The following is a 22,246-nucleotide window of genomic DNA, read 5'->3' as shown; positions in this document are numbered from 1 at the left end:
TTTTTGTATTTTTTTGGTAGAGATGGGGGTTTCATCATGTTGCCCAGGCTAAGCCTACTGTTTAAGAATATTTTTTAGCTTCTGAAATCTTAAGGCATGGTTGACCAGTTTGGTCACAAGGAATCACTACACTGCCAAATTTATGGCCAAAGCTGCTTTTAGTTTTGTGACACGATGTCAAGGAAGATAAGTGTTCTTTGCAGTGAAATGATTGAGGTACCTGTCAGCATGTCATTCTCCACTGAAGCGATTGTTGGGCAGTGGACATGAATAATCTTTGAATAACTTTTCCTCTCCATATTTACTTCTCACAATTTCCTTTACAAAAAAAGTAAATATGAATAGATTAATTACATTTTAAATTTGCTTGTATGACTTGTAAAGTCTTTTCACATATATGGTGAATAATTTAGGGACTGAGGACTAACAGCTTGGATCACAGTAACATAAGTATTCACTATTTTAAAAATTGAAGCAGCGAAATCTGTAGAAGCTAGTCAGATTAAACTTTTATTGCATCTTCTCCTCAGAGATCCATCTGTTTTCTTCCCATCCCACTTACACTGATGTCTTAATTATGCTCAACTCAGGTGTGACTTTATTCTTTTGATTTAGCTTAATTTAATTCTTCGAAAAGGCAGAAATTCTGGAATACCAGGATACTTTGACCACTTGGTTATTACTTTGTGCCTTTTTTCTGTACCACAAATACTGTTAAACAGCATTTGGGATCTTTCCTACACAGCTTTAGCCCTCTGGTCTTGAGATTTCTTCATTTTTTTCTAATACTTGAGGAGATCTAAATAATCCTCTCTTTGTTGGAGTGAGCACATGGGTTTACCCTCTTCCCAGGGAATTACTACAAGATAAGATGGTGATTGGCTCCCTTTTTATTGCTTCCTTTGAGGCAGAAATGATTGCCAATAGGAAGGTCCAGTCATAAGTGGAATACTTTATTTGAAGGTAGGTCTGTGTTTAGGCTCTTCTCATTTTTACTGGAAACATTAAATTATAAGTTAGCATACTTTGGAATTGGGAAATTTCCACAGGAACTTCTGTAAAATTTACTAAGTAAATTTTCGCTGGTTGCAATATGTAAGTTTTAACTAAGGATAAGGTGAGGATAAACCTTAGCATAAGTTCAGTATAAGAGACAGTAGTCATAAACTATTAATCCCACTTACTTCCCATGAGAAAAAATATATTATAGAGCAGCATTAGAGGGATGTGTGGGGGGGGGGGTAGGGGGTATTTTTTTGAGGGGAGTGGAGAGCTGCAAAGAGAATTTTAACTGTAGATCTCTCAGAATAATTCATTTCTTGATTTTTTTCCCCCCGTTGTTTGGCAGTAGATGTTGTTTGGCTAAGATGTCTCTGGAGCATAGAATTCCTTCCTATTTGACTTTGGAAGGTAAAATAAAAATGGATGGCTTGGGAGTCATTTATTATGCTATACTTTGGTTTTGTGACAACATAAACATATTAAGTCTGTGATACCAAATTAAAGTTGATAGGGGATAATACTTTGATAACTTAACAAATTATTCTTTACATAGTTAATCTTAGGATTGAACTGTAGTTTTTAAAATAGGCTTTTATGTAAGTTTGGTTGTTTATTATTTTATGTTGCATTAGTTTAAATTTCCCTAAGTCATTTAACACAATAGTTACCCAATTCTAGCCTAGTGTCTTAGGCTGTCTAACACCTGCCATTGACGTTAGAAAACTAAAAGCAAAGCTCATACTAGTGAAAGATACAGCAGTTATTTATTGTTGAGACATTGGGTTTACACAATTATAAAAAGATGGAAGTGGCCGGGCGCAGTGGCTCACGCCTGTAACTCCAGCACTTTGGGAGGCTGAGGCGGGTGGATCACGATGTGTCAGGAGATCGAGACCATCCCGGCTAACACGATGAAACCCCATCTCTACTAAAAATACAAAAAACTAGCCGGACGTGGTGGTGGGCACCTGTAGTCCCAGCTACTTGGGAGGCTGAGACAGGAGAATGACGTGAACCCAGGAGGCGGAGCTTGCAGTGAGCCGAGATCGCGCCACTGCACTCCAGCCTGGGCGACAGAGCGAGACTCTGTCTCAAAAAAAAAAAAGAAGATGGAAGTTACACACTGTTGAAGGATGTGTGCCTCTACTCCAGGGCTTATTCTATTCTGCTGCCTATGTACTTGGTTGTTTCTTTTGCCTGGAATTCAGGCTTCTCTCCCTTTCGTTAAGATATGGTGAATCCTGCTGGATTTCAAGATTTAGCTTGAAGATCCTTTATTTCTGTAACTTTCCTATGAAATACCCCATCACATTAAACCATAGTCATTTCTTACCCTCTAGGCACTTTGTTCATATTGTTCTTATGGCCCTATTCCCATTTTCTTCTGGCCAGTATAGTTAGTTCTAATATGTAATATATTATGAATGTGATTTTCGCTTGGTTTTAAATTCCTTCGAGGTTGGAGATATATCCTAATGTTTGTATTCTCAGTACCTAACAGGATTCTTAGAACATTATAAATACTTTAAATTCTGCCAGAATGTTTATTCTGCACAAATAGCTAACATTTACTGAGAGCTCACCATGTGTTAGACTTTGTTCTAAGAACTTGATATATCATTTAATCCTCGTGATAGCCCTATGAGCTTGATAAATTTGTTACTTTCACCTTATAGATGAGTAAATGGAGAAGTAGATTAAGATAACTTGGACTAGTACACTAGCAGTTTTTGTTTTGTTTTGTTTTGTTGTGGGTTTTTGTTTTTGAGACAGAGTCATGTTCTTGTCACCCAGGCTTGAGTGCAGTAGCGCAATCTCGGCTCACTGCAACCTTTGCCTCACGAATTCAAGCGATTCTCCTGCCTCAGCCTCCCGAGTAGCTGGGATTACAGGCACCTCCTACCATGCCCAGCTAATTTTTGTATTTTTAGTAGAGATGGGGTTTCACCTTGTTGGCCAGGTTGGCCTTGAACTCCTAACCTCAAGTGATCTGCTCACCTTGGCCTCCCAAAGTGCTGGGATTACAAGCATACCCCCCTCAACGCCTGGCCCTGGCTAACTTTTGTATATTTTTGTAGAGACAGAGTTTCACCATGTTGCCTAGACTGGGACTGTTTCTGTTGACTTCCCCCTTACTCCTAGTTTTAGGTCACTGTTTTGCTGCTTTGCAAGTTTAGTGATTTTTTTTTTTTTTTTTGACTTGGATGCTGGACACTGTGAATGTTAAGTGATGAATTTTATGGTCTTTCTTTAAAGAGTGTTGAATTTTGTCTTGGTAAGCAGCTAAGTTACTTGTGGATCAGCTTGCTTTTATTCTTTTTGCTTTTGTTTTTAGATTTTGAGATGGAGTTTCACTCTTGCTGCCTAGGCTGGAGTGCAGTGGCACAATCTTGGCTCACTGCCACCTCTGCCTTCCGGGTTTAAGCGATTCTCGTGCCTCACCCATCCAAGTAGCTGAGATTACAGGCACCTGCCACGATGCCTGGCTAATTTTTTGTAGTTTTAGAAGAGAGGAGGTTTCACCATGTTGGCCAGGCTGGTCTCAAACTCCTGACCTCAGGTGGTCCACCTGTCTGGGCCACCCACAGTGCTGGGATTACAGGCTTGAGCTACCACGCCTGTTCACTTTTAATCTTTATTAGGGCAGGTCTAGGGTGGTCTATACTCTAGGACCGGTTTAGCCCTACAACTAAGGTGCGGATTTTCTAGTATTCCTTCTGAATGTCCTTGGTTTTTAGTGAGGCCTTTGCTCTCTGGCTAGTTGGCAATCACATTTTTCCCAGCTCTACTGAACTCTTGGAATCGTTCACTTTCTGATAGTTGTTCTTTGCCTAGCTTTGTGGAATTTCTTTCCCTAACACATGTAGCTTAGCTTTCAGCCAAAGACTCAAGGAACACCTTGCTGATTTCTAGACCTCTCTGTCTGCGTAGGTCCCCCTTCTCCAGTAGTCTGCTTTGCACATTGCAGCTGCCTTAGCTACCCTGAACTCTGATCTCTGCTACCTTAACGTGATGACTGCTGTGCTCTGCTTGGGGTCTTCCTGCCTGCTCTGCTGCCTGGGACGTGCCTCTAGGTGGTAAGCTTAGGCGGTTTTCTGGTTCACATAGGCTGCACTCGTGTCACAGTTCTGGGCTGCTTTTGACTAGTGTCTGAAAACAGTTTTTTCTTATGTTTTATCCAGATTTCTAATTACAGTGAGAGGGCAGTTTTAGGAATGATTACTTCATCATAGGCCTGTGTTCTTTAGTGTTAAGTATAGGAAAATAATTGTGTCTGTGTCCAGTTGAATGGTAACATATTTTAAGATAGCAGCTTAAAATTTTAAGATAGTCTGCTAGAACTTTCTTTGATGATGAAAATGTTCTATTCCTGTGGTGTCTAGCCACTGGCCATGTGTCACTATTATATATGTGAAATGTGTCTAGTGCTGCTGAAGAGCTGAATTTTTATAATTAATTTAAATAGCTCTATGTGGGTAATGGCTCCTGTAATGGACAGTGTGGTTGAAGGTTTTCTCTCAGTATTACAAAATCTCGACCTTACAACGTTTGCATTTAAAAAAGATGCCTGTGGTTGATCTTTAACATGTTCTAATTTAGAAAAATATTATAGTTTTTTTAAGTATAAAAATAGTTGCATGTTCATTGGAGATCATTTGGAAAATGCAGAAAGCACAAAAAAAGTTTAGCACACATAATCCCAAAGATAAGTAAGATTAATATTTTGATGTATTTCCTTCCAGTTTTCCATAAAGAAGAACCCACTTTAGTGAAAAATCGTTTGGTTTTATTTTAAATATTTCTCTCTCAAAAGGAAATGTGTATAGATGGCAAGGTTAAAATTGTGAAAATTTGTGTCCTTCCAGAATTAGCTTTATATTGTCATCAAATAATAGCATGGCCTAAACAGGCTTACCTCTATAGGCTGTATGTATGTAGCATTTTCAGGAATAACAATCAGGAAGCTTTTTTTGGGGGGGTCTGTTAGTTGCAGACTGGTGTTTAATAGAAAACTTATTTGGCTATTGGCTGCTTTTTGACAGCAGCTAGAAGGAAGCTCAGACATAATACTTGGCTGATTTCCACATAAGACTAAGGGTGACTGACTCTGGTCTGAAGACTGCTTGCAGTTTAGTCGTCTGAGTGACTCCTGTGGCTGAGGATGTGCTGGGTGCTTAGAATCCAAAGGTCTGGCTGGGCTTAAGGGATTCATGGTCTAGTTAGGGAGAAAAACATGGCAGATTTTCTTCTGTTTCTCTTGGGGCAAAATCAGATTTTACTGTTTATTTTAATAGTACAAAATTTTTGCAAAATTAGCAGATAATACTGTACATCATTTCTAACTTCTGAAATCTTTTGTTTAGGTGAGACATGGAATCCATTAAAATTGCATTATCAGTTAAGAAATGTACGGGAACGATTAGCTAAAAACCTGGTGGAAAAGGGTGTATTGACAACAGAGAAACAGAACTTCCTACTTTTTGACATGACAACACATCCCCTCACCAACAACAACATTAAGCAGCGCCTCATCAAGAAAGTACAGGAAGCTGTTCTTGACAAATGGGTGAATGACCCTCACCGCATGGACAGGCGTTTGCTGGCCCTCATTTACCTGGCTCATGCCTCGGACGTCCTGGAGAATGCTTTTGCTCCTCTTCTGGACGAGCAGTATGATTTGGCTACCAAGAGAGTGCGGCAGCTTCTTGACTTAGACCCCGAAGTGGAATGTCTGAAGGCCAACACCAATGAGGTTCTGTGGGCGGTGGTGGCAGCATTCACCAAGTAACTCTGCTCGGGTTGAACCATTCTCCTTTCTCTCAAGTAAACCAGTAGTTTTTCTTCTGTTGACTTCTGGTTTTCTGTAATTTGTACTTTCCCACACTATAATTGGCTTCTGTTTTACAAAATGGTGGGTGGCTTTTCCTTTTTTGTGTGTATACAGGATTCTGCTGGTACGAGAGGCCTTCCTCTTTCTGTTTTTAAAAAAAAGTTTTACTGCCATATTGGCATTCCATTCCCTGTTGCCATCCTCACTGTTACCTGTTTTTGGTTTCTGGTCTACTTTGACTTTCAAAGTACCTCCAGCCTCCTCATATGCACAGCTTTTGGATGACCTCAGCTTGAGTTTCTCCATATGTGCATGTACATCTAGCATTCTGCCTACAGTTCAGACAGAAGTCACAAAAAGGCCTTCAACTCACCAAAGGTAAATATCTGTATCTATTAGGACGTTTTATACATAGACTTCAGTTGAGATGTATACTTAGCAAAATTATTTTTAAATTGAAACAGCACAGTAAATACTTAATATAAAATGCCCCTTGGATTTTGCTTCCCGTGTAAATCTGTTGTATTATTACACTTGTTATAATTTTAACTATAAAGGTCCAGTTGTTTCACAGAGCCAGTTTGGGATGGGCTGCATTCCATTTATGCTGTACATAGTTTGAATTATATATAAATTGCCCCTTCTTCTGGCCACCCCTGCTCCCGTCTTAGTATTTTGCAAGATTTTATCGGTTGTACACCTGGTGCCCCTCACTTGCTTCAGTCATGGTTATTTGATGGCGAAATTGACCTGTCATCACTGAAGGAGAGAGAAAAGATGTGTGTCTGATTGGTCCTGGGAATTTTTGAGCTGTGCCATTTATGGTACTCTTTGCCTATGCATCCCCTTTTTAGATTTTTTTAAAATTTTATCTTACTGTTTTTATAATTTCTACTGGGAAGAGGCTTGTGACCAGTACCAATCTTGAGTTTCTTTTTCTGTCTACAAGTAAATTAATGTCTGCTCTGAAATGTCATTTATCTACTCACACGTTCTTGGGGAAAAAAATCAAATGTCCTAGCAGATGTTGCATGTAAATTGGTAGCAAGTAATGATTACAGCCCAGAGGATTAAGAATTTTGTAACAGAAAGCTCTGCTATGTTTTAATTTTTTATATACAATTATGATAATTAGCATTGTCAGACTATAAACGTTTGCTTTTTAAAATTTATTTTTACTATTTCTTTATCACTGTTTATTGTATCATCACCATTGATTTCATAATGTAAATACTATATATTGAACAAATTAAATGTCAGATTTTTTTGTTACCATAGTCCATGTTAATAGTGGGGCTTTCAGGTGTTTAGAGATTTTTTTGTTGTTGTTGTTAACATTCATTGCAAAAGTACTAGATGGTGTATAACTCTAGAGTTGAATTTTAAGGGATTCCCTAATATGTATACTATCTTTTTATCTGAAGTAATAAATAAACTATGATCTTGAAAGTGCCTGAATCAGAGCAAGCATGTCATTTGTATTTTTGTATTCTCATTTAGTTTTCTTAAAATTTTACTTACTATAGCATTGTAATATTTTAATGCAGGGGTTGGGTTTCTTAAAGGGCCAGATAGTAGATATTTTAGGCTTTGTGAGCCACCTGCTGTGTCAGTTGCAACTAGTGAACTTTACTGAATGAAAGCTGTTATAGATAATACAAATCAATTAGTTAGGCTGTGTTCCAATAAAACTGTATTTGCAAAAACAGGGGGCTGGTCAAGGCCCCAGTTTTAATGCATGGAAAAAAGACATTTTTCTATCCATTGAAATAACCTTCTTTACCTTCAGAAATGACACTGCTGGTGGTAACTACATGTAGGAATTATTAACTTAAAGTTTCTTCCCATAAAGTAGATATTGGGAAACTGATACCAGTTTACTGGAATTTCTTATCGAGTGAAAAGTTCCTGTTTTTCACTTGAGACGATGTTAGAGCTGAGGTAATAGATTTCTGAGGTATTCACTTCAACAGCAGCATCAGTATTCCCAAGCAAGGGGGAAAAGGGCCTCGCCTGAACTTCTGTCTGTGTTCTAGACCGGAGTGCACACTTAGCTCTACCTGTGTGTGGCCCCAACTTCAGTATGTTTCTATATCCAGAGGAGAGGAAGTGTAGTAAAATCTGGGGGTGGTGGTAGTGGTGGTATCAAGAACTCTTTGTCCTGTGGAATATTGTTGCTTTCAGTCCTCTTGAAAGCAGGAATGATGTGACTCCCTGGAAATAAATATTTTCTGTGTTAAGAGCAGTGCTTCCATGGGTTTATGCCACTTTGATTAAAAGCCTTTACGTAGATACCTACTGTGCAGAGAATTAGTAGTTGCTGTTTCTTTTTTGGTGGCTTCATATGTTTTGTAATTGATTGAGTGTTCCTTAAAATAACCTGATTGGCACAGTGCGCTAACAGAAGCTTAATAAGTGCATGCTATTTTATATCTCATTTTGACCTCCCCAAATTCCAGTTACTATCTTCACTTTGTGAAGAACAAGCTCAGAGAGGAGAATTTGCTCATTGTCACATTATCTACTAACTGTTCGAGCTTTTCATCCTAAAGCGATTGAGGAACAGTGATGGCATTCAGCTACAATTGTTCCTTTCTTAACGTGGGCACTGGGAGGGGGCTTCTTTTCCCTAACAGAGACAGAATAGGCATGCAAAATACTCTCATGGTGTTGCAAAATAAAAAGATTAAAGAACATCTCTATTCTAATATCGTGGTATAACTTACATAAATTATCTTTTGGGGATGAAAAAGTTGACTAATTGTGTATATTCTCAAAAGAAAGCAGAATTGTCTAATCACCAGGAAAGTCCCTGGCCTCCTGAAGCAAGGTCGATCGATGATCTCTGATTTGTTCCATCACTCAACCCTTCTTACTGTTCGTGAACAGATAAGTACAATACTCTATCTGAATGTAGTAAACCCTTGCATTTGGTCATCTCCCAAAAGAAAGAGAAAGGGGCTAGGGCCTGATTGGTTCAGTGGCGCATGGGACCAGTAAGTAGTGACACCCAGTCTGATACTCTCAAGGGTCCATGGCTGCGAGGCCTGGCTACTCCCACCCAGCAGTCGCAAGTTTATGTGAGGTATTTATGAAGTTTAATTTCCAACTCTGTGGCTTCTCTACCTTTTATTAACTTACATATTGTGAGATAATACTGCTGCATTTCACTTTTGTCCAGATTAAGATGACCGACAAACTGACATAGTTCCAATTCATCTCATCCCATTGGGTCCCAGGATGACATGCTTGACTGTTGTAAGTTCTGCACAAATGTCATACATTCTGTAACAGCATCAGTAAAGTGGTGGTATTAATGTTCATGACCTTGCAGGCTCTCCTTCAAAGGGGTATGGACGGTAACATGGTTTGGTTAAACTGGTGTTCATACTTTCTTAGCCCAATGTTAGAATTATACAGATATTTACTCCTGATAGAACAGTTGGTATAGTATGGTTCCCATTAGTATCATTATACACTGATGTGCATTTTACTTTTTGCGCTTACGTTGTGGAGAGATTTCAGGGTAAGTACACATCATTCTTTTGAATGGCTTTTTGTATAGCTTAGTTAAATCTTCCATTAACAGACATTTAGATGATTCTCATAAAGTATTGTAGCATACTTAGTTAAATCTCCCATTAATGGACATTTAGATGATTCTCCAAAAAAAGTATTGTAGCATACTTTTTTTGTGTGTGTGTCTTTTTTTTTTTTTTTTTTTTCCTTTTTGTGGAGAATGGGGTCTCGCTGTATTACCCAGGCAGGTCTCGAACTCCTGGGCTCAAGCTATCCTCCCGCCTCTGCCTCCCTGAGAGCTGGGATTACAGGCGTGAGCCACCGCGCCCGGCCTGTAGCATACTTTTTTATGTCTTTATTTCTCATTTCTGTGGAAGGATTTAATAGAAATGGATTTGCTCAAATAATACACCTTGAAAATGTAAAAGATAAATAGCCAAATTGATTTCTAAGATTTATGGTAACTTAAGCTCTTGACAATAAGGTAAATGCTGGTTTTCCTATACCTTAGCCAGTACTGTAGAGCAGTGGTCCCCAACCTTTTTGGCACAAGGGACCAGTTTTGTGGCAATTTTTCCACAGACCGGGGGGTCGAGGTGGTTTCAGGATGAAACTGCTCCACCTCAATCATCAAACATTAGTTAGATTTGGTGCACAATAGGGTTTGAGTTCCTATGAGAATCTACTGTGGCCGCTGATCTGACAGAAGGTGGAGCTCAGGTGGTAATGCTCGCTTGCCTGCTGCTCAGCTTCTGCTGTGTGACTTGGTTCTTACCAAGCCACCATTACTGGTCCATAGCCTGGGGATTGGGGACCCCTCTGTGGAGGGTATCATCACTCGTAGTCTGTTTTAATCATTGAGGGGTTATCATTTATTCCCTTTTGGTAATTTGTATTTTTTCTGTGAATTACCCGTTCGTGTTCTTTATTTATTTTTCTAAAGGACATTAATCATTTTATGTATTAATTCACGAGGACTTAAGCCTGTATCTATGATGCAGTTGGTTTTCCCAGTCTTTGGAGCTGGCAAATGGTAAGTTTTGCTTTTGCTTTCTTTAACATTCAGAAAAGTGTAAGGTGCAGTGCTTGAGCATGCAATTTGTGGAGATCCTTCTTCTAAAAAGAGATGTCTGGTGGTCAGATTTGATATATATTAACTTTGGGAGGGTATGATCAAATTTAAAAATGGAAAGTCAAATGTGTAGGTTAAGAATATATATGTATATAAGCATTTCATTAAAAGTTTTTATGATTAAAATATAAATGGAAAATCTCATAAACAAATGTTTACATTAATTAATTAAGGCACACATGTTTACAGCCATTACCCAGGTCAGGAGATAGAACCTTGCCAGCCATACCCAGAAGCTGTTCAGGTCTTTCTCCCAATTACAGTCTTCGTAAGAGTAAGTACTGTCCTGACCCAGTGTGCATCTTTAATTGTATTGTATTGTTTCATTTGATATGTCTTTTAAGTTTTTTTTGAATCTGTAGGTTCTTCCCCCTATCTTGCTCTTGTTTTCCCTTTGCAAAATATTTGTTGATGAAATTGGATCATTTGTCTACTGTAGATCTTTCAAAAGTTTGGATTTTGTTGATGGTTTCCACATGGTGTGATTTAAGGTGTTTCTTTGACTTATACACTGCATTTCCCAAGAATTGGTGGCTCCAGGGGCTTAGATTCAGCTTTGTTTGTGTAGGCAACACTATTTAATCAGTGGTGGTGTATGCTTCCACCAGGAGGCACAGTGTCTCATGTTCTCCTTTTGTGAGGTTAGCAGCCTTGCTGTTCAATTCTTAGATCCTGTGATTTATTGGGGTTGCAAAGCGATATTTTAATTATTATTATTTATTAGCTAGAATATTTCTATAAAGAGATGTCTGCATTACATTTTACTATAATTCATAGAGGGAAGGTAGAATAATTCTTACAGTTTATTTACCTATTTTTAAAATACAGCTGGTTCCCTGGCATCCGCCAAAAATAACTTTAATTTTTAAAGTATTATTAACTTGTGGAAACACATTCTGTTTAAATTGAAAAATAATAATTGTGTATATTTATATTATGACAAATAATAATTGTGTATATTGTACATAATACAAATAATTATGACAAATAATAATTGTGTATAATGTAATGTTTTAGTCTGTGTACACATTTGAGATTCAGTCAAGCTTACTAAAATAACCATCACCTTACCAACTTACTTTTTTATGGTAAGAATACTAAAAATAGTCCTTTTTAGCAATTTTGAAGCACACAATACATTATTATTAACTGTTGTCACCATGCAATGCAATATAGATCACAAAACTTGATTCCTCCAGTCTGAGACTTTGTATCCTTTGAACAACATTTGTTTCCCTATCTCTCCCCTTTCCCTCAGTTTCTGGTAACCATTTTTCTACTCTTTTTCTATGAGATTGGCTTTTTTAGATTACACATATAAGCGAGATCATACAATATTTGTCTTTTTTGTGCCTTATTTCACTTAGTGTAATAGAATAATCACTCTTTTATGTGTTTTGATCTACTACAGTTATTAGCCCTAATAATGCCCCAAATGTCCTATCTTTGACCAGCGGAACTCTCTTCAAGGATCTGGAGTCCTTTTGATAGTTTTAGTAGTCTTTGATAACCTCCTGGTATGGCAAGATGTTTCAGGTTCATTTTGTATATTTCCTACCCCGTATCTGGAATCATCTATTTTCCCAACAAGCCATGGTTTAAAAGAGCGTGCTAAAAGAGCATGAAATGGTATTTCAAGACCATAATTTGGGCTTTCAGAATACCTGTTACTACTGCCTTGGTCATTGCTTCTGGGGGAAAGTTGTATGTGTGTTTGTGTGGTGTATGTATGTGTTTATAAAAAGTACCTCACGGAGTTTCAGTGCGGGAAGATAAAGTTGCAGGGATGGGGCTGGGTGCAGTGGCTCACGCCTACAATCCCAACACTTTGGGAGGTCGAGGTGGGTGGATCACCTGAGATCAGGAGTTTGAGATCAGTCTGACCAATGTGGTGAAACCCCATCTCTACTGAAAATACAAAAATTAGCTGGGTGTGGCGGCAGGTGCCTGTAATTCCAGCTACTCGGGAGGCTGAGGCAGGAGAATTGCTAGAACTCGGGAGGCAGAGGTTGCAGTGAACCGAGATCGCGCCATTGCACTCCAGCCTGGGCGACAGGGCGAGACTCCGTCTCAAACAAAAAGAAAAAAAAAGTTGCAAGGATGGATGGTGATGGTTACACAATGTCAGTAGACTTAACGTCACTCTACTGTGTGCTTAAAAAATGGTTAAGATGGGCCAAGCGCGCTGGCTCACACCTGTAATCCCAGCACTTTGAGAGGCTGAGACAGGTAGATCACGAGGTCAGGAGTTCAAGACCAGCCTGGCCAAGATGGTGAAACCCTGTGTCTACTAAAAATACAAAAAATTGGTTGGGTATGGTGGTGGGTGCCTGTAATCCGTAATCCCAGCTACTTGGGAGACTGAGGCAGGAGAATCGCTTGAACCCAGGAGGTGGAGGTTGCAGTGAGCTGAGATTGCGCCACTGTACTCCAGCCTGGGTGGCAGAGTGAGAGCCTGTCTTAAAAAAGTTACGATGGTAAACTTCATGTATATTTTGCCACAATAAAAAAATGAAAAAATAAGGTGCCTCATGATTCTACATTGATGATTCAGATGGAAATTTTTTTTTTTTTTTTTTTTTTTTTTTTTTTTTTCATCAAAAGAATTTTATTTACAGCATTATCATCCACGTGCCACTAAAATTCACCTGAGTTTATTCAACCTGCATTCATTTTGATTGCCTGGAGCTTTGGATTTAATTCTTCCATTACATTTTGTATCTTCCATTCACTTCACTCTCTCCAGCTTTTACTCTGTCTTTCCCTTGGGCCAATGCACTTGACCCAACTCACACGCGTGGACTCTGGGAAGGTACTGCTCCCTCCCTCCCTCTGAATTCGGAGGTGAAATGCCGCCCAGAGGCACTGAGGAACAGAAAGGAATGAGACCCCAACAGGCAGAAGCCAAGAGAAGGGGGAGGAGACGTGGCGTTCTGCCCCAGGACGCATCACGCCTGGACGTGCTCCCACCACTCCCGAGTGAAAGGTGCCCACACGCCACACCTCAGGGCTGTCCTCTGTTCTAGTCAGCTGCGGACTAACGTGGCTCGGCAGCAGAGGCCACCCTCTTCTGTCCTGTGGCTCCTGAGAACACAGGCAGGGGGGAAGGGGCAGTGACTGCCCACCCCCACCGTTCCTCCTCCCTGACCCTGCAAACCTCGGGGAAGCTTTCGGGCCCAGGAAAGCAGGCTGGGCCCCAGTGTGGCTCGCCCTTTCCCTGGGTCTGAAGGCCCCAGACCCTGTTTTCAAGGATGACGCAGAAACATTCTCTTTCACACACGTGATCTGAGCCCTCACAACTCAGCAGAGCACGACAGTGTCCCCCTCACACGCAGAGGCCGCGGTCTGTGGAGATCCTGGGACAGAGCCCGCATCAAGGACTCAGAGGGTCCCCTGGAGCCTCCCAGGACAGAGACGGCACCCCCGGTGGGAAAGGCTCAGACCAGGCCTGCGCGCTCCAGGTCCTGCGGCAGGATGCGGCCCTTCTTGCGGGCCCTGAGCAGGCGGCGCTCGGCGCGGGCCGCCTTCTTCCTGCGCAGGTTCTGCCGACGCCGGTCCTGGCGCTGCTGCATCTTCTCCACCACGCCGGCCGTGCGCTTCTCCCACCCGCGCTGTCGCTGCGCCCTGCGCTTCTCCTTCCGCTTCAGGGCCTCCTGCAGCAGGCGTTCGTCATCGCGGATCTTCACGCCCTCCGCCTTGTATAGGAGGTTGGTCCACTTCATCTTGGTCTCCAGCTCTTGCGCCTTCCCCTCATCCTGGTCGCGCAGCTCGTCCAGCCGGCTCTGCCGTGCCTGCAGGCGCTCCAGCAGCTGCCGGTAGTTCCTCCCGGTCAGCGGCGTGAGGTTCCCTTTCACCCTCTGCCTCTTCTCCTTTCTGCGCTGAGCCTTGCTGGCCGGCTCGTCTTCGCTCACCTCCACCTTATTGAAGATCAGCCCCGGTGGCTCCCGCGGCTCCGTGCAGGCCCCCTCTGGCGTTGGCTCCACCGCCTCCTGGGCCTCCGCGGCCTCCTCAGCCTTCCTGGCCTTCTCTTTCGCCCGCAGCTCCTTTCGCTTCCTCTTCTTCCGGTCCCGTTCCTGCTTTCTTCTCCGCTTTTTCTCCAGGGCGGCAGGGGACAGCTCCTTGGCACTGCCCTGGCCCCGGGCCTCCTGGATCTTCTCATGCAGTCGCTGTCGCAGAACATCCAGTGCAAAGACAGACTCAGGCTCAGTGGCCAGGCCATCTGCAGGGTTTCCTGCTGAACTGGAAGCCCAAGCTGTTTCCTCTTTGGCTGCCTCAGGCCTCCTGGCCCCAGAGGCTGCTAGAGACTTCTCTCCCAAGGACTTGGCCTTGTGCTCAGCAGCCTTCTCTTCCCGCTCCCGGAATTTCTTTTGTGTTTTCTTCCTTTTCTTTTTTGGGGGCCCTGCAGCTTCTGAGCCTCGAGTTTTGCCAGCCCGCGTCCGCGCCTGCTGCTCCGGGCCCGAATGGGAGCAGATCTTCTTGGCCAGGCTCTGCAGATAGGCGTCCTTGGCGAGTTAGAGAGGCCATGGCGGAGACCCGGGCCGTTCACAACTCACACCTTCCCCGCTGCGCGCCTCAGATGGAAATTTATTTATTTATTTTTTGAGAACAAGATCTCACTCTGTTGCCCAGTCTAGAGTGCAATGGCCTGATCGTGGCTTATTGCAGCCTGAAACTCCTGGACTCAAGTGATCCTCCTGCCTCAGCCTCCCAAGTAGCTAGGACTACAAGCATGTGACACCATGCCTGGCTGATTTTTAAATTTTTTGTAGAGATTGAGTTTCACTATATTGCCCAGGCTGGTCTTGAACTCCTGGCCTCAAGTGATCCTCCTGTCTTAGCTTCCCAAAGTGCTGGGATTTTAGGTGTGAGCCACCCTACTCAACCTTCAGATTCAAATTTAGAATTTGTAGGGTTTTTCTGTCTTCTGCTTTTCCATACCGAGAATGATGGAAATTACGATAAAATATCACATAGTTATTCATTTGCTTCCGCAGATGACATTCTCAAAGTAATAGTATCAGCACTATATCAGCAATATGATTACTTAAAAATGAGTTTTTAATAAGCCTTTTTTATATGCTTGTGCCGTTTGTCTCCGCCACCACCCTTTTTGTAGTTGGGCTCCATCTACATTGTAAGAACATGTAGTCATTGTATACTTTAATCTTTTCCTTTTAACCCTTCCTTCAGTCTCAGCTCTTCATGTAAATACGTATTTAGTGCTCATCACCATTCCCAGTGTCATTACCTGTCCAGGCATTTTGATTGCCTTGCTCATTTGTTGTTACATTCTTCAGAAAGGGCTTTTGAGCATAATAGTCCTGAATTTTTGTATGCTGATGGCAGTTTATCTGTAGCCTTTTACTTGAAAGTCAGTATGTCTGGATAAAATTCTTTTTTTTTTTTTTTTTTTTTTTTGAGATGGGAGACTCGCTCTGTCGCCCAGGCTGGAGTGCAGTGGCGCGATCTCGGCTCACTGCGACCTCTGCCTCCCAGGTTCAAGCGATTCTCCTGCCTCAGCCTCTCAAGTAACTGGGATTACAGGTGCACGCTACCATGCCTGGCTAATTTTTGCATTTTTAGTAGAGACGGGGTTTCACCATGTTGACCAGGCTGGTCTTGAATGCCTAACTTTGTGATCTGCCCGCCTCGGCCTCCCAAAATGTTGGGATTACAGGCGTGAGCCACTGTGCTCAGCCAATAAAATTCTTAAGTCACATTTTCTTTGGGTAAGTGTGTTCTTAGCATAAAGCATTGCTGGCAAACAATACTAGGATTATAATATGATAATGATTTTCTTTCTCTCATAATTGCCGTGCTGTTTTTGCCTGGATGCCCATGGGATATTTTCTCTCCGGTATTTTTCTAATGTTACTAGAGTGTGTTTTTGTCTTGATTGTTCTGGGTCAGTATTCCCAAGTACGTGGTATGATCTTTCAACATGTAGTGTTGACCGTTTTTAAATTCTCAATTTCAGGAAAATTAAAATTTTTAGTCTTCTGGTCCCTTGTTCAGGTTTTCCTTTTCGGGGACTCATCTTCCATCGTGCGTTTTGCTGGGGTTTTTTCCTCTGTCTTACTGATCTTTAGACATTTGTCCCCTTTTTCTCTTTCTCTTAAGTCATTACTGTGGTTTATTCACTGGAAATGATGTTTCCACATGGCTCATCTTTTCTGAAATTATCTTAGATTTTCTTTCCTGAGTTTTAATACCTGATTTCTGAGTCTTTCTGGTTTCAGTTTATATTATTCATATTCCAGGTCATTTTCTTGATATATTTTATTTTAGCTCATTCTGAGGTATTGAGTTGTAGTTCTCATTGGTTTTGTGGGCATAGCTTTCTGTTGTGCTTTTGTTGTCTGTAGGAATTATATTTGTTTCATATATATATATATATATATATATATTTTTTTTTTTTTTGAGATGGGGTCTCACTCTGTTGCCCAGGCTGGAGTGTAGTAGTGGCATGATCATGGCCCATTGCAGGCTTGACTTCCTGGGTTCCAGCGATCCTCCCACCTCAGCCTCTTGAGTAGTTGGGACCATAGGCATGCACCACCACGCCTGGCTAATTTTTTGGTATTTCTTGTAGAGAAGGGGTCTCGCCATGTTTCCCAGGCTGGTCTTGAACTCCTGGGCTTAAGCGATCCACCTGCCTCAGTCTCGCAAAGTGCTAGGATTACAGGTGTGAGCCATTGGACTCGGCCTCTTTTTTGTTATAACTACTTTGTATGGGATCTAACCTTCTGTTACTCCTTTTTACATGAAATTGCCTTTCGTGTTCTTTTAGGAGAGAGAGACTTGAGTTGGAGTAACTTTAGCTTCTCCCTCTTCTGTTTTGTGGAGTGAAAAGACCTGGATCTGCTCCCCTCATATTCTTTTAATTGAATCTTATTTTTCATCCCTGCTCTTGTCCTGCTCAATTTGGATTCTATTTCCCATAGTTTTTCCTTAGCATGGAGTTTTGAGAGTTCATAGCCCGCCCTTTCCGCCTTCATCATGGAGTTCACACACTTGCCCACTAGGAGAAGATGAAACCTCTTCCATGCCCAGCTGCTGCTGTCCCGCTGGTCCTCTGAGTTTTCCTGGTGATTTTGCGAGGTCATGGGGCCATCACATGCTGTGTTGCTTCCTTCTACTTCTCTTGTACAGATGGTGATTTCAAATTGGTCTTGGTGGTGGTGGTGGCATATCCCCACACACTTGTATATTTTGGAGTTTGTGGGGATACCTTTGTATCTAGTTTTGTTGTGGATGTCTACTGTGTTTTTCTGTATTAACTGTGTATGTGTGTGTGTGTGTGTGTGTGTGTGTGTGTTTCCTGGGTGTGTTAGTGGGGATATGTGGAGAATAGAAAACTATGCCAGTGTTCCTTGCATCTTGCTCGAATCCACTGGGATAGCCCCCTGTAGTTTTTACTTTGTATATAGTCTGGTTAAATCACAATTTTGTGAGTCTGTGACTTTATAGATTCTGAATTTAGCTTCATACTTAGAAGAGCTTATTCACTTCATGATTAAAGCAATATATTTAGGTTTTTTGGGATTGCTTTTGTTTTTGTTTCCTTTCTTGCTTTTAAATCTTTGACCCCTCTGGAATTTTATTTTGATGTCAGGGATTTTGTTGCAAATGGACTAGCTTTTTCCTCTCTCCAAAATACCTAGCCAATTTTCTCAACACCAGTTTTTGAATATATTGAATAACTGGTGTGTGTATGCGTGGTGTTTTGTTTTTGTTTTGTTGCTGCTGATTTAAAATGCCCCTTTTTTTTGTTGAATTTGGAATTACTGTGTATTTGGGTCTGTGTTCTAGTGGTTTGCCTGTCTAGTTCTATAGTAAAGGAGCCACCATTGTAATTATTACAGATTTCTGATAATATTTTCATACCAGTTCCTCTCTTACTCTGTCTTTTCAAATTTCTTCTGGCTCTTTTTACGTGTTTATCCCACCAGATGGACTTCAGGATAAATTTGTCAGGTTAAAAAATTTGAGATGATGATTGGACTTATATTTATAAATTAGTTTGGGGAGAATTGAGATCTTTATAGTATTGAGTCATCCTGTCCAAGAAGCTATACATATATTTACCCCCCCTTTTTTAGTTATCTCTTATGTCCCTTAATAGAGTTTTATAATATTTTTAGGTCTTGCCAGTTCTTGCTAAGAATAAATTTATATTTTCAGTTGCTGGCATTCATAATGGAGTATTTCTCCCATGGTATATTCTAACTGGTTATTATTTATAGAAAAGCTGTTGTTGGCCAGGCGCGGTGGCTCATGCCTGTAATCCCAGCACTTTGGGAGGCTGAGGTGGGCAGATCACAAGGTCAGGAGATCGAGACCATCCTGGCCAACATGGTGAAACCCCATCTCTACTAAAAATACAAAAATTAGCTGGATGTGGTGGCATGTGCCTGTAGTCCCAGCTACTTGGGAGGCTGAGGCAGGAGAATGGTGTGAACCCATAAGGTGGAGGTTGCAGTGAACTCAGATTGTGCCACTGCAATCCAGCCTGGCAACAGAGAGAGACTCCGTCTTAAAAAAGAAAAGCTAGCCAGGCGCGTTGACTTACGCCTGTAATCCCAGCACTTTGGGAGGCCGAGGCGGGTGGATCATGAGGTCAGGAGATCAACACCATCCTGGCTAACACGGTGAAACCCCGTCTCTACTAAAAATACAAAAAATTAGTTGGGCATGGTGGCAGGCGCCTGTAGTCCCAGCTACTCGGGGGGCTGAGGCAGGAGAATGGTGTGAACCTGGGAGGCGGAGCTTGCAGTGAGCCAAGACCAGGCCACTGCACTCCAGCCTGGGCAACAGAGTGAGACTCCATCTCAAAAAAAAAAAAAAAGCTGTTGTTTTGGTGAATGTTAATTTTTGTAGCCACCATACTGAATTCTACTATTTTAATAGATTTTCAATTGGAACTTTTGTGTTTATGTGTACCCAAGTTTTGTCATGTGCAAATCATAATACTTTTTGCTTTTGTTATTTATAGCTGTTTTTTAGAATTTTACATAATTGGGCCTGGTACAGTGGCTCACACCTGTAATCCCAGCACTTTGGGAGGCTGAGGTGGGAAGATCACTTGAGAGGAGTTCAAGACCAGCAACATAGAGAGGCCCTGTCTCTACAAAAAATAAATAAAATTTTACCTAATTGTATTGGCTTATACCTCCAGAACACTGCTTTTCTTTTTTCTTCTTCTTCTTTTTTTTTTTTTTGAGATGGAGTCTTGCTCTGTTGCCCAGACTGGAGTGCAGTGGTGTGATCTCGGCTCACTGCAAGCTCCGCCTCCCGGGTTCACACCATTCTCCTGCCTCAGCCTTCCGAGTTGCTGGGCCTACAGGCGCCTGTCACCATGCCTGGCTAATTTTTTGTATTTTTAGTAGAGATGAGGTTTCACCGTGTTAGCCAGGATAGTCTCGATCTCCTGACCTCGTGATCCACCCGCCTTGGCCTCCCAAAGTGCTGGGATTACAGGCGTGAGCCACTGCGACCAGCCCTTAGAATACTGCTTTTCAACGATCATACTTCTGAGCATCCTGCGCATGTGTATTCCTGATGAATGGGAATATTTCTGAAGTTCCTCCATTAGAGCATGATGCAGGCTTTAATGTGTCTGTTGACATCATTCATTCATTCAGACGGAGTTTCGCTAGTCACCCAGGCTGCAATGCAGTTGGCACAATTTCGGCTCACTGCAACCTCCACCTCCCGGGTTCAAGCGATTCTCCTGCCTCAGCCTCCTGAGTAGCTGGGATTATAGGCGCCTGCCACCACGCCCTGCTGATTTTTGTATTTTTAGTAGAGACAGGGTTTCACCCTGTTGGCCAGGATGGTCTCAAACTCCTGACCTCAGGTGATCCACCCTCCTCGGCCTCTCAAAGTGCTGGGTTTACAGGTGTGAGCCACTGTACCCAGCCTGTGGCCATCTTTCATGATGATTCTTTTTCTCTTTTGTCCTGTTAATGTAATGTACTACATCTATAGATTCTTAATTTCAAATTGTTCACATATTCCTGGAATTAACATCAGTTGTGCATGTTTTCTGTAATGTACTGTAGAATTCTATTAGCTAACATTTAATCAGGATTTTTCAAGTTCATCTTCAATGTCACTTAGATGTCTACAATTTAATTTGACTTGTTGCTTCTAATGTGGCTTTGGTTTGGTAAGGTGATTGCTTTAGTTGTAGTTCTACCAGATCTATATTAATCTCAAGTTTTCTTATTGCTCTTTTGATCTTGTGCTTCTTAGAAGCCACATTTACTTAAGTATATTGAGAATACAAGAGTTTGTATTTAGAATTTTCTTTTCCCGAGTCATATTCCAAATTATATATTTACTTTTTTTTTTTTTTGAGACGGAGGCTCGCTCTGTGACCAGGCTGTAGTGCAGTGGCTTGATCTCAGCTCACTGCAAGCTCTGCCTTCCAGGTTCAAGTGATTCTCCTGCCTCAGCCTCCTGAGTAGCTGGGACTACAGGTATGTGCCACCATGCCCAGCTAATTTTTGTATTTTTAGTAGAGATGGGGTTTCACTATGTTGGCCAGGATGGTCTTGATCTCTTGACCTCATGATTTGCCCGCCTTGACCTCCCAAAGTGCTGGGATTACAGGCATCAGCCACCGCACCCGGCCTCCAAATTATGGTTTTTATCTGCCTTTTGCATAATTGTGTTTCACTCCCTGTCTTCTCCTCCCTTCTCTTCACCAGTTCTGAATTCATAAGTAGGACCCTTGCTGAATTTGATTGTTTAGTTGGGGGTAAGTGAATTTTATTAAGCTTGCCATTTGCCCAAGATTGGTCAGTAGTGGATCCCTTATAGCTCTCTGTATTTAAGCGTTGTTCAAATCGTCTCTTAGGACAAGAGAAGAAAGTTGGGGACTAGCTGATTTTAGTCTTTTGAGATACTCAGCTGTTTTGAAGGGATCAGGAGGATGTGTGGAGTGATGGTGGCCATGGCATTTACAGGGCGAGGGTGAGCTGGGGCAGCTAATCTCTTTCTGAATCAGTTATTAATTGCAGGGTCCTATTTGGTGGGGGCTCCCCTCAAATCTGGCCTGCCACTCCTGACCTCAAGTGATCCGCCTGCCTCGGCCTCCCAAAGTGTTGGGATTACAGGAGTGAACCACTGCACCCAGCCTGGTTTTAGATCTTCTACATGGTATGTAGTTTTCCATTTCATATAATGGGTTTGTGGCTACTTCCATTTTAAAACTACTAGAGTTTCTCTATTTGTTCATTTCATTGGGTTTTAAGGAAGGGAATTATGCAAATAAGCACTCTGTCTCCTGGGAATTAGGGAGGCTACTTCCTCGCCTGTTACTCCTCTGACCAGCTTAGACTGACCGCCAGGTGTCTGGGAAAATGAAAATGATTCTCTTCTTCAATCTCATCTTCCCAACATTCTGAGGCCTGAAAATGACTCCAGTTTCAGCCTGCATTTTTTTTTTTTTTTTTTCCAGACAGAGTCTCACTCTGCCACCCAGGCTAGAGTGCAGTGGCGCAATCTCAGCTCACTGCAACCTCCACCTGCCGGGTTCAAGCAGTTCTCCTACTTCAGCCTCCCAAGTAGCTGGGATTACAGGTGTGTGCCACCCACGCCCAGCTAATTTTTGTATTTTTGGTAGAGATGGGGTTTTGCCATGTTGGCCAGGCTGGTCTTGAATTCCTGATCACAGGTGATCCACCCTCCTCGGCTTCCTGAAGTGCTGGTATTACAGGCGTGAGCCACCGCACCCGGCCTTTAGCCTGCTTCTT

General features: G+C 41.9%; 1 protein-coding gene and 1 pseudogene across 3 annotated transcripts in view; one reads left to right on the top strand and one right to left on the bottom strand.

The window, feature by feature from the left end:
* GOLPH3 (golgi phosphoprotein 3) overlaps positions 1-7,296 on the top strand; it is a 59,857-nt gene extending 52,561 nt beyond the window's left edge. For both annotated transcript variants that reach the window (XM_010378015.2, XM_030927224.1), the window contains one exon: positions 5,367-7,296. In XM_010378015.2, the coding sequence (XP_010376317.1) occupies positions 5,367-5,791 (425 nt within the window). In that variant the 3' untranslated portion in view covers positions 5,792-7,296. The remainder of the gene's footprint in view (positions 1-5,366) is intronic.
* Positions 7,297-13,241: 5,945 nt separating this feature from the next.
* Positions 13,242-14,995, bottom strand: LOC115896567 (annotated as a pseudogene). Its single transcript, XR_004056484.1, has one exon. The product of XR_004056484.1 is annotated as a surfeit locus protein 6 pseudogene (transcript).
* Positions 14,996-22,246: the final 7,251 nt, after the last annotated feature.

The sequence above is a fragment of the Rhinopithecus roxellana genome, chromosome 3, assembly GCF_007565055.1.
Source record: "Rhinopithecus roxellana isolate Shanxi Qingling chromosome 3, ASM756505v1, whole genome shotgun sequence".
Taxonomy (NCBI): Eukaryota; Metazoa; Chordata; class Mammalia; order Primates; family Cercopithecidae; genus Rhinopithecus; species Rhinopithecus roxellana.
Note: the sequence above shows the minus strand (reverse complement) of the source record. Positions and strands in the feature narration are given on the sequence as shown.